General features: G+C 51.6%; 5 protein-coding genes across 5 annotated transcripts; 3 read left to right on the forward strand and 2 right to left on the reverse strand.

The window, feature by feature from the left end:
* The first annotated feature begins 3,431 nt into the window (after positions 1-3,431).
* On the forward strand, positions 3,432-4,508 carry LAESUDRAFT_488457 (uncharacterized protein). The gene is made up of 2 exons (XM_040902656.1): positions 3,432-4,273; positions 4,338-4,508. The coding sequence occupies exons 1-2, from the start codon at positions 3,586-3,588 to the stop codon at positions 4,436-4,438; spliced, it is 789 nt and encodes a 262-aa protein (XP_040758933.1). The 5' UTR covers positions 3,432-3,585; the 3' UTR covers positions 4,439-4,508.
* A 924-nt stretch (positions 4,509-5,432) lies between these two features.
* LAESUDRAFT_763899 (HAD-like protein) lies at positions 5,433-7,064 on the reverse strand (the record flags this gene model as incomplete). The annotated part of the gene is made up of 4 exons (XM_040913351.1): positions 5,433-5,957; positions 6,012-6,157; positions 6,225-6,274; positions 6,325-7,064. The coding sequence occupies 4 exons, from the start codon at positions 7,062-7,064 to the stop codon at positions 5,433-5,435; spliced, it is 1,461 nt and encodes a 486-aa protein (XP_040758934.1).
* Positions 7,065-7,972: 908 nt separating this feature from the next.
* On the forward strand, positions 7,973-10,028 carry LAESUDRAFT_731406 (uncharacterized protein). Its single transcript, XM_040910041.1, has 4 exons — positions 7,973-8,338; positions 8,405-9,252; positions 9,305-9,492; positions 9,552-10,028. Exons 1-4 carry the CDS (start codon positions 8,195-8,197, stop codon positions 9,656-9,658), a joined length of 1,287 nt encoding a protein of 428 aa, XP_040758935.1. The 5' UTR covers positions 7,973-8,194; the 3' UTR covers positions 9,659-10,028.
* Positions 9,532-9,934, forward strand: LAESUDRAFT_488513 (uncharacterized protein). Its single transcript, XM_040902657.1, has one exon. The coding sequence runs from the start codon at positions 9,655-9,657 to the stop codon at positions 9,889-9,891; it is 237 nt and encodes a 78-aa protein (XP_040758936.1). The 5' UTR covers positions 9,532-9,654; the 3' UTR covers positions 9,892-9,934.
* Positions 10,029-10,225: 197 nt separating the features above from the next.
* LAESUDRAFT_686916 (DnaJ-domain-containing protein) lies at positions 10,226-11,873 on the reverse strand. The gene is made up of 5 exons (XM_040905938.1): positions 11,735-11,873; positions 11,638-11,659; positions 11,229-11,579; positions 10,707-11,176; positions 10,226-10,655 (listed from the first exon to the last, which is right to left on the reverse strand). Exons 1-5 carry the CDS (start codon positions 11,849-11,851, stop codon positions 10,497-10,499), a joined length of 1,119 nt encoding a protein of 372 aa, XP_040758937.1. The 5' UTR covers positions 11,852-11,873; the 3' UTR covers positions 10,226-10,496.
* Positions 11,874-12,148: the final 275 nt, after the last annotated feature.

A 12,148-nucleotide genomic window follows, 5' to 3' on the forward strand; every position in this document is an offset into this window, starting at 1 on the left:
TTATGTAATCACATAGCCACAAGCGCGCTCAATCTTTTCCTACTACCTCAGCACTCGCATTATACATCGAGGCTGAGGTGAGTACCTACTGGACTCCTTTACTTAGTCTTTACTGATATACTGTAGTCACTCGTTTTCCTATGTGTCTACAGGTATTTATATAGCACTCGCATTATACATCGAGGCTGAGTCACTCGCTTTCCTATGTGTCTACAGCCCTCGTAAATTTTCACCTCGGACAATAGTACGTAGAAAACGCCATCGAGCGACGTGAGCGGATAGAAAGCAAGAAAGCTCAACAGGGGCAGCGCGATGACGAGGAGGAGGGGCGAACGTTACGTAAACTACTTCCTAAAAGGTGTCGAACTGCAGCGACGATTATTACGTAAGCCATTCGCGTCCACATTCTGTCAATAGCCAAATTACTTTGTTATTTGGAATAAGCGCCCAAGCTTTGTGACGACGTTGATATTGAGTCAGTTCGTCGAGCTCCGACTCAGTTAATGAGATATCATTGACCGAGTCTGATCAAGCTCGACGAACAGCTTATTCTTCCAGGAGATGTGGTTCTGATAGAAAGTCTTATTTTGATAAGCTTGCTGGCCAGTCATATGCATGACGTCCTCTTTACCTGCATTTGCAGGGTTCAACGCAGATGACACATTCACTCGGTCGGACTGCATTTACAAACATCATCACTCAGAGCGCACTTGGCAAGTCTACATTTTAAAAGCGGACTGTATCCTTCCGTGGGGTCAGCACTACAGGTCATCGTAGGTGTTATCGAGAAGGAAGTCGTTCAAGCGAACGTGTGGGCGTAATGGCATCCTGCCACATCTACATGCCATCGGCTGTACCATCTTTCAGGCAGTGTCAATCTTGAGTTCCGCAACAGTCAATGCATATCAGGAATTCTGCTTGTTGCACCATTATAGAAGTGAGTATCATCATGCCAGAGATGATTAAGCACATGCATTCCGAACACTCACACTTACGCCTTTCCTTCCTCAGTAGTACTATGTAATCGAGATGGCGTAAACTCGGCAGCATCATGTTACAATGTTCGTGGTCTTGGTGCTCCCTCCGCATCCCCTCGCCCCGGAGACAGCGCAGGAGACGGATAATGATCATGACCGTACGATTATAATCATGCTGGAGCAGTCCGAATCATTTCACTTGCCTGATTCGCTAACTCATCATTTTCTTGACTAGCAGACTGTTTGTGAATCTACGGTGTATATATTGCGGGTATGCGCGTCTTGAAGGTTCAACACCTCTTATTTCCGCCCTCCATCATCGCCTGTCCTCCCACCTCATAATCCACACTTAAAGTCCCTCTGCTGTACATAATGGCTTACACTCACGCGACGAAGTCCCTCGCTCAGCGCCTTGGCCTGAAGACGCAAGGCAAGGGCACGTCCCGCAGCCGGCCTGCGACGGACATAGCCGACTTCAAGCTCGAGTGCGGCCTGACCTCTCTCGACGCTGCGCAGAAGCCGCGCCGGCAGATCACCAAGGTCGGCGAGGTCGTCGTCAACTGGGGCGCGTGCGGCGCATACACCCTGGACTGCACACTCTTGCCGCTGGACGTGGCGCGGGAGCGGATGGAGATCTCACACCGTGCGTTCTTCTGAATGATGATTGCTTGCTAGGCATGTGTGCCTGTTGATGAATGCGCCGGACGCGGTGGGGACCTGGGGATGCGGGACGTCCGCCGAGTTTCTAGGCCTCGGTGGATGGCTCGGAATGTCTCTTGGGATGAACCTCGCTGTCAGGCCAGCACGGTATGATGCAGATTCGTCTGTTGTCATGCTCTATAACGTTTCTTGTCTCGGACTCTTTACTAACCCTACTTCATCCCCCTGCACCGTTCCTTCCCTAGCCTCCTTGCCGCATTTTTGCCGTCGCCGCTCTGCATTGCCATGTTACATTACTCTCTGATCGATGTTCTTCCCCTTGAGACACACATTCAGCTTTTCATATGGAAATCTATGGCAACGACGGTGCGCTGCGCAGCCAGAAGACAAGATCCGGACACGCGAATGTCACACCAGGTATGGCTGACGGTGCCGACGAGGCGTCAAGGGAAGGAGTCATGACCCTGATGACCGCAACGTCGCGACTGGTGCCCGATGCCTTTCTAACTTGCATTCCGTCCTTAACACCTGCTCAATGAGCTTGCCTTTCCACCCTTTTCCATAGGCTGCAGTTCTTCGAAACGAGAAAAGATTATTGGCGCATGCAAACTCAGGACCGAGCGGATGATGGGATGTGCTATGGGAGCCGTCGGCGAAGCGGAGGAGGGCTTGATCACCCCGATGAGCCCGTCTTCCCCGACGAGAGGTATACAACCAGTGTTGCCACAAGCTCTTTTTCGTCGCAAAGGCTTGCTCATCGTCATATTTTCACGCAGGCGTAGATCGGACCGAGCGGCAAGTAGACGAGGCTGGACATACATCGCGTATTTCTTTGCTCTCAACCTCCCTTGCTTTGCTTATTGATTCATTGTTTCCTCGGCATACAAGACTATACAGCGCATCATATTTCGGCGTATCCCGACCAGCCGACGCGTATTTGGCAGTTTCAATGATGGAGGCGCTCTGTCAACTCAGTGTGCGTATGAAATCTCTCTGCCTATTCGCCTCTTGTCCATGTTCTCTCCTCGTGCACTAGTCATTTAAATCACACCATAACGAGACTGAGGCTACACGAAGGGATAGATGGTACGGGAGGGACACCAATGGCGGGGCGGCGTGTGCATCAGGAACTGGCCACTCCTGGTGCATACATCTTCTTGTAGGCGGTGTTGTGGGGGCCGAGAGGGGAACCAGAGAACGTTAAAAGCTTAATGTTACGTATTTTCAGACTGGTCCCAATCGTAACCAGAATTCTAATCCAGGCTGTTGTATAAGGATTCACGCATATGAAGGCGAAAGGCTGGTTCGGGTGACCACACGCGCGCACGGTGGCACAAGAGACAAAGGGCCAGCCGTAACTGGCAAGCGCCGAGCGCTCGAGCGCTCCCCTCAGACCGCGTGTTATACACGTGTTCTCAGCCATCATCTAGCCGCCGTCGCCGCTGCGCGAAGCGCCGCCGAATGTCTGCCATCTGAATCGCGATGGCAAGACCCACACTTTCATGGAAAGCAGACAGCTGAGTCGTCTGCATCTCAGCTTTTCGTGCCACTTGTTACTTGCTGTCTAGGCATTTGCATGACTGCCGTTCAGACGGTTGAGGTGGCCGTGTCCCATATAGCCCGCCACCTTCAAGACTAGGCCTTATTGTTCTCATCGATCAGAGGCGATGCATACGACTACATAAGGTCGCTAACACGCGTGTTCCTGTTGTTTCCCCCCTCCTCTCTCCCCTCACCTTCTGCCTGCGCGCTGTTGTTACCACGTCCCAATCTGTGGCAGCGTCGCATCCATTGTCCACCTACCTCTTGGCTCGTCCACATATCCTTTTGCGTCTTTCGCTCTCTCTGCTTCTTATTCTCGCTGCGCGGGCTGTCTGCACTGCTGTTAGTTCTCGCCTTGTGCTTCGACCCACCCACCAAAACGGTCCAACACCTCGCCCCGTCTCTCATGCGCCAGTGTACACACTGCCAGCCTCGACACGCTCGGCCCTATCCTGAGTCTCGGGATCCTGGCCCTCTGTTAGGCGACGTTTACAGCATCCGGGAATCAATGCACGCGCCTTTGATCCTCCTTCTTGGCTTGTGCAATATTCCCTCGATGACTCGGTATTTCACGGACTTGTTGGTGTCCAGAGGCAAAATCCGGCCCTGTGCTATCATAGACTTGTACAAGGAGAACGGCAACACTATGGTAACCGTTTGTGCAATGGGGACCTTTGGAGGCGCCGATATCGACTCTTTACCTTTCGTGTTCCGACACTTTTTGGTTCCGATCTATCCGAACGGCGGCTCCGGGGACGCTCTGCACATACACACAATTCCTGAATGGAAAGCGGGAAGACCTGGATGGCTTCTGGCTGTCAAACTCAATACGGATCGCACGTTGCGAAGGCGGTGGCCATCAGCCACTGGTCCATCACCGAGCTTCAGCAGCGCCACTGTAAAACACATACGCGACCTCTGTCACTGGAAGATGAAACAGTGGAAGGACATGTGTCATGCCGATCCTTCTTTCCTAGATGAGCAGCGAAGAGAATACATGGTAAGCCTCAATCTCAACCAACGAACCATGAACCGCTGCCAACGCCCACGCCCTCCTGCAGGATCACGTCACGATGCCAAGATCATGGCCCTCAGTACGTCCCTTCGTTAACCTAGGTGCACAGTATAATGTTGATCATATGGTCGCTTGTTTCTTAGGTTACGCATCGGTCGCGTTCGCTGCAACGCTCGCACTCTGCAACCATTGTGCCGTCTGTATGCTCACATCCTCGGGAATCCTCTCTTCGGCGCGCTTCTAGCCTCAATAATCCACATGATGAGTTGCCTCGGGCTCCTCTGGGCGATCAATCATACACAAGCCCTCGAAGCCCTCGTACGGCATCCTTTGACAATACGGCTCACTGTTCATGGGATACGCTTGATAAGCATGATTGTGGTTCTAATTATATGTCTCACGACTTCTCCGGAAAGATATTGCGCGAAGAATTACCTCCGAGTCCTGACGGGCGACGTTTGTATCGCAACGACAGGTCTTATGACTACGCGGAACGTGATCATTTCTTCGATTCTGTCCACACAGATGACAGGGCCCGGGAGGACTACGCCGACCACTGGTATCGCTCTGATCCTGTCTATCAATCTGATAGCTTTTGGGGTGACGATGCCGAACGTCGATATCATTCTGGCTCTGCCTACCTGCACAGTAGCATCTCAGACTGCGACCATTATCATGCATGGGAACCCTCTGCGTATCGTGACAGAAGCGCTAATCCCGCGGAAGATCCACTGCAGACGTCCTACAACATGGATACAAGGCGTTCCGTCGGGGAACATGCCGAGTGGCAAAGACCGGGTTACGATTATCAGGAGGACACCCTTAACCGTTCAGAATGGCACTTCCCTGCATCAAATGGAGAGTCCGAGAGTGACCGTTGGCATTCGAGACATGAGTATGGATGGTGACGAGTTACTCGGTGTGCTGATATTGCGCAGACAAATTTCGGCGTGCTCTGAAATGCTATCAGGAGCCGGTCGGTGTGGTTCGGTATTTATTATCAACGTTAATTGAACATGGAAATCACAACAGAATTATCAAGTATTCGTATGATATTTGGTGTATACTGGGGTACATTACAACTTACTCTGGGAAGATGTACAGCGTATCAACGATCTCGATGCAGACCGCTCGACAATCAGAAACCCAACATGCGAGAGAAAGGGGATGTATCCGAGCCTCATCGCTAAGGATGCATCGCTGTAGGGGACGTGGATCATCGAAACGATTGGTTCTCTCTACGCGGAGCTTTGGATCCTCAGGCTCGCAAGCGATGACGAGATAGCCTGTAGTGCCATCGCGGTCGATAGACCTCTGTTGCCGATCTTCTCCTTGGTGCTCGGGATAGTGTACATCCACCCAATTTCCCATCCTCCGTCATCGCATTGCAATGTTAAAAGCGTGCGCAGATCTACTGCATCGTATACCCCTGCAACGGCACATGCTGTGATCCGCATGGCAAGCATAAGGGGATCACCTGCCGCACCTATACGCTCCTCAACGCGCACCTTGAACAAGGTTGCAAGCCTGCCGTGGAGTTCGGCATCTTTCGAAGAGCTGAGTAGACGTTCGACGAAGTATAGGAAGCATTCAGGGGTGGCATAATAGCGCGTTCCATCGACGTATGCGCGGTGGAGGAGCACCTTGTGCACCCAGTCAAGAGTGCCTGGCAACTCGTGCCCACGACCATTCTTGTAAAATAATGTGAGTGTATTCGCGCATGCGCATGGATCAATGCGAGGCCGTGTGTAATCGTAATATATCTGTTCACGATGAGAATGAGTACGGTAAGCTTCCTGAAGAAATGAGGATCCAACCTGAATGATGCCATCTTGGTTGACGTATTCCAACATCTCATCAAGCACAGCGTGAAGAATGGCAGGATTACTATCGACGACACTGAATGCCAACGCAGTGGTGTCGAGATCATCAGGGACTGAATGGAAGTTTGCATTGTTATCGTCTACGAGAGGATGAGAGGGGCGATATATTCGTGAGCCCGTGGTTCTCCGCACAGATGTTTGACTTACTGTTAAAGAAATTCCACGTCCTTCGAGGGGTAGTGAAGGATGCAACAGAGCTAGTTGATAGGATTAATGAGATTATAGCAAGCCGTTGCGAATAACGTACGAGTCCCCGGTCGCCTCCCGAATGAGCAGCAGAGCAAAATTCTCGTACACTACATTGCCAGCATTCGTCATGGAGTATAGCCTTTTCGCATTGCTTCGCAAGTACTGGAGTCCTCGTTCGACGGGGTTTCCGCATTTGTTACGCAACTGTTTGATCAGGACGCGTGTGGACTCGAACACTATGCCGTGGAAACCGAGTGAACGAGCGCAAACCACGTTGTCGATCTTGTCGTCGATAAACAAAACGCAGGATGGATCCATACTAGTTTGAGCAATCACATACTGGTAGAATGACAGACTTGGCTTGCGGTAGCCAGCTGAAAAAGACGTGAAGACCTCGTCGAAGAGGCTCCAATCGATGGTATTAGCGGCACGCAGAAAATCGTACTCCGGAGCAGGGATGTTGGTCATGAGGTAGATATGTGGATACTGGTTGGATTGACCCTTCATTTCGCGTATAAAGGCTATCAGCTCGTCATTTGCCCGAAGCGTTTCTCGCGCTTCGTGGAGAGCGCTCGCAATATCCTCGGGATCCACGCAATGTTCCTCGCCCAAGCGATTGTAGCAGTCTCGCTCGCTGAGCCTACCACATTCATACTCGCTCCAAGTGCTTGTAGAAAGCATCCGATGTAAGAGTTTGGAGGAAAATTTGCCTTGGCCGGATGGTTGGTCCTGAGATGACCATGTCAGCAACACATCACCGAGGTCGAAGATAACAGCAAAGGGTGTTTCCAGCGCCATTTTATGGGAGAAAGAGCGCACATGTTGTGTAAGAATGTAGTACCTACTTATAGCGTTGCATAGATCGGCACTGAAACACGCACGCTTGCGAGACAAGGCAATAGGTGGATCCGTTTCGTTCGAATTACCCGATCAGAAGGTGGGTCTGTCCGACTAACTATATCAAGCGTTATTAGATGCGACTAGTTTAGACAGTATTAACGTTACGACAACCATAGGCCCTGGAATGATGCGAGGCAGCAATCGTGCCACAGGAAATGGTATACTCAACTTTGAACCAATAGTCACTATAACATCACCGTCCGTGGTCGCGACAGAGGAGCTGTCTGGAAAGGTCTTCGCGAAACATATGCCTGTTCACACATGGATCAGGATCCGCCGGGGAGTGGGGAAGCTCACGGTCATTCAGAGGAAGAGAAACTGCCTTGTGCAGTACAATGGGCCTAACTGTGGCGTGGTGCAGTAAAGTTCGAGGATGTCGAGCTCTCACACTAAGTATGCTGCCGAAGCACATATTAGGTCTGCTGCCATTGACCGAGATCGCGAGGATGAGTTCGCGGCGATGTGCACAGGTGTTGACGTTGATCGGTAAAGAAATGTGGCTTATGAGTACGAGAACGTGAAGCACAACGTTAGTTGACAGTACTACGCGAGCACCTGTTCTTCGGTATTTTTGCAGCGACGTCCTTACCTAAAGAAATACGATGTTCAATGTCGGGCGGACTATAGAGGTAGGTCACTGATAAAACATACTGCAAAGCTTCAAAGCTTCATGGTGTATCGCAGACTTCGGGGCTAATGGACAAAGTAATGCATCATAGTCGTGGGAGTGACTGCCTGTTTCGGCAACTTGAGCGACAGGCGCCAATCTATCATGAGCGCCTTCGTCTTGACCATTCAAATTGGCACGCGTGTTAAACAGCCTCGCACCATGCTCATCGAAGCCTGTTCATTAACGTTGCATGGTTACTTGGCAGTTCCTCTCACTTTTGTGGGGCATTCGTTCGCTGTCGCATCCGTCGCATCGCGGCATGAAATCGACTGCTCTTCAAGGAATCTTTAGATCACATTGATCCGCTTGCGGTCGCCGTGGCAGGTCCCAAATTCATTACTATCCAAAGTCATAAGCAATGCCGGGCATTGTTCCGTCTATTGGGACGTACCTGGCCATTCGCCTCGATTCAGAGGCAATGGTTAAGCACTTCGAGGATGCTGAACTGTCGAGTGCAGCTCGAGCAATGGACCCAAAGTTGTACATTGGATACGTTGCACAGGTACCGATTGCTTTCTCGCGTGCGTATTTGATCATTTGCAGGACACTGACACCTCATGTTCTCCAGTCGCAACAGCCGCCTCTACCCAATAGACCAACGCACCAATGTCAGATTGCATTCGTTGGCCAGGGCCTTCCACAACGATCGAAAGATGAATTTACACCAGCCGACATGTGCGTTCCAATCTTCCCAAACACCGAGCACCCGCTTTCTCGCGACAATCTTCGACCTTCGACACCATTTCCATTCCCGAACTGCTACCAATACAACTCTGTTCAGTGCACCGTCAGGATTCCCACCGCGGTATACCCGATTGAAGACGGACTCTTTCTTCCGCACACAGAGGTATCCAAGCATGATCGATATGCGGTAGAGGATGTCTATCGCCGCATGGCGCTGCGTGATGGTAGACAATCAGGCTTGGGAGGGAACGAGGGGACCTTTTCGTATGATTCTGGCACGGACTCTCAGATAGAATCCGATCTACTTTCGAACGATCGCGATGATCGAGACAACGCAGCTCAAGTAGTCCACAGAAAGGCGGACTCTGCTAGTCATCTCGCGTCCGATGATGTCTCTGCCGCACCGCTCAACGACGGCCCTCCATCCGGCGTCGACAGCAGTAGTCTCGAAGGCAGTAGTCGGCCCGAGTCCATCACCCCGCCGGACACAGAACAACGCCAAGGCGACGTTCAGAGCGATGACGACTCCGCTGTGTCAACGATTGGAAGCGGAGCTGGCGAGATGATTCGGACTTTCACTTCATCCAATATTGTCACGACAGACATTATTGCGGACGAGCCGGGCGCGGATCCCGACGTCGTGCCATTGGTTCAAATATCTCTCAAATTGTCAGAAGTCGACATCGTGAGGGACCCATCGGGGTTCCTGGATGAAGTGGCAGAGATCGTACAGTACGCGCAATTCCGCTTTTGAACATCTGCGTTGTTTTAAGGCACACTGCAGACTGATCAAGGCGTTCCGGGAGAGAGAACAGCACGAACTCGCCACTCGTAGCGTTCAGCGAATGCATGGGCATACGGACAGCTCGAACGGTTCCTGGGTCGATGTGGATTCTTATATGGCCTCGCTGATGAACAATACAAATGTCGAGGAGAACCAACAGTCACAAACGCCTCTGAATTGGCAACAGAGTTCGTATCTATGGCCGCGCAGCTCTTCTCCGTGCAGCTGATGTGGCATCTCTTTATAGAAACGCGCGCGCGTGCTGCACGGGCAATACGAAATCCACAGCGGACAGCCGAAAAGGTGCTGTTACGGGTCCGGGGTGCACTGAGATCTCATTTGTGTTTGCGATGAATGGGCTGCTGGCACTGTGTTCGTCTCCTTTGTGCGTGCTCGTAAGAGCATCCTTTCTTACAATCTGGCCTATTTATTGCTGCATTCATACTCATGGTGTTTCTTCATGCGAACTCTTTCGTCGATGTTCTCGGAATATCCTGGGCTGTAGTAACATTTCATCAATCTTTCTACTGCACGCTATCTCTCACATGTTCAATATTACCGTTCAATGCCTTATCGTAATGGAGTAGCAGTCGGGGCTTGCTACTATCCGCATCTGGCTGCTGTCCAGTTCGCTGTGCCTGTGCCTGCTATACCACGTTGCGGGTGGTGCGTCTCAGCATTTCCTTATAATGCAATCCAATGGTGGACCCCTGCTCATTTTAGAGCGGCTAGGCTTAGGCCACAGATTGTCGCGGCAAATAATATCCACGATCTTGGAATTGCTTACGCCATACGCGATGCCTTACGATTTACGCTAGATCTCTGAGAGAGCTGGTAAAAACATTCATCCCCACAAGACGTCAACTTATGCTCATGCCGAGTACTTTATTTGACGGTAATCACTGTCAGGTATATGGCCCTGTGAGGATAGTCATTGCTCCAGAGTTGTGAGCGACCTCGACATGCAGTACATTACATTATCGAGTTGTTTTACAACGGCACAAGAGTGAGTTCTACAGCGACTCCATCATGGACCAACAATCTAGGTTGATCACGCACTTGAGGTTTGCCTGAAGGACAACTATGTACAGAGATCAACACATACGTACAGGTAGTCAAATCTATCCACGCGATACACATAAACTGTCTCTCGGTGAGACAAAGGAGCAGCACGCTTCAAATAATAGATAGGTCATTCGCCTCCCGCTGCCTCCCGCTCTCTGATATCTCGCTCAAGGCGTGCACGTTCTGCCTGGCGTAGACGCATCAGAGTGAGCGATTCGTAGTCCAGACCAGCAGCGCTCTCCGCGGAGCTGATTGAAGGTGTTACTGGTTGAGCATTAAGATCAGGCTACAACAGCAGGGTCAGATAGTTGCCATAGCCTAGCAGCGTACGACTCACGAAAGTAGATGGGAACGACGAGAAAGGAGAAGATGATGTCGTCGACTCACGAACCCCAGTTGAGGATTCTGGCGGTTGAGCAGCGCCCGCTGCTGCTGGTGCTGAGACGTTTGTCGCTTTCTTGTCTCGGGCAGGCTGCTCGTGCGGCACCCCGAGCTTACCCATCTTCTTCAACCATCCGATCAATTCTGGCTCCTTATCCTCTCCCCAGTTCACCTCGATACCCGCCAGTCCGCTCTCTGCTCGCCCACTTGCGCATACCGCGGCAAAGGCGCCACCGATTTGACGGAACGGCACGAGTGCAATGACGCGCTTCGGTTTCTTGGGCGGCGAAGGTTTGAGCAGAAGCTTAATGGAGTCCTCGTCGACCTTGCCGAAGCGCGAGAGCAACTCGACGAGGCTTGCCGGTGTAGTGAGGGAGGGATGGGAGGACAGAGGGTACTTCAGGCGGACTGTCGTGTCAAGGTCGCCTAAAAACTCATGAGATGACTATGCTCCAAAGGGGGGATACGTGGACCTCACCTAACGCAGGAGGCTCGTATTCACTCGTCCGAGCCTGTTGTGCCGCCTCCATCTCCACCTCTCGCTCCCGGAGCTTTCGTTCTCGTTCCTCGCGCAGCTTCCGACCCTCCTCCATGAGACGCTCGTTCTCGCGCTGCCGTGCCCTCTCCTCCTCATTCTTGTCCAGGCGTGCCTTCTTGAACGCGCGCTCGCGCGCCTCAAGCTCCTCCACGAGACCCTTGCGCTTCGCGTCGTATGACGCAAATCGGACCTTCCGCGCCTCCTTGATCCTCACTTTCGCATCCAGCGCCATGCGCCGGAGCGGGTCGAGCAGGAGTTCATAGGCCTGGTTGAGTTCGTGGAACTTGCGTGCTGTGGAAGCGAGGTTAGCGTCAGAAGTGTGAAAGATGGATAATGGATTAAAGCATACCTGCATCTGGGTTTCCACGGTTCTTAATGAGAGAACTTGGGTCAGAGAGCGAGGTTCAAAATCCACTTGTTGAATGTAATATTGTGGCGAGACTTACCCTGTCTGGATGAACTTTGAGCGACCGTTGCCGGTATGCTGTACGGATTTCTGCCTCTGTTGCCTCAATTGTCAGACCGAGGAGCTCGTATGGATTCGTTTCTTCTGCCCCGGACATGTTTTGTCAAGATGCTTCACGGATGGAGGACGGTATGGACTTCGCGCAAGCGCGCTGCAGCCTGCTGCAGTACATGATACGGTGATTGCCGAGCGGTTTTGGCAAGTGACGAAGCTCGAAGTTCAGCGCTAGCTTCACCGGCCGCGAATAAAGTTGAAATCCTCTATCCTCCAACGAGTTTTTTCTTTTCAACTGAGTCGATAGAGAACGGAGTTCAAGGCAAATCAGCATATCACACGTTCCACAACTGTTGTACAGCCCAACCGAGGTTGATTCTGACCGTTTCCCTATAGAATT

The sequence above is a fragment of the Laetiporus sulphureus genome (genome assembly GCF_001632365.1).
Source record: "Laetiporus sulphureus 93-53 unplaced genomic scaffold LAESUscaffold_64, whole genome shotgun sequence".
Classification (NCBI taxonomy): Eukaryota; Fungi; Basidiomycota; class Agaricomycetes; order Polyporales; family Laetiporaceae; genus Laetiporus; species Laetiporus sulphureus.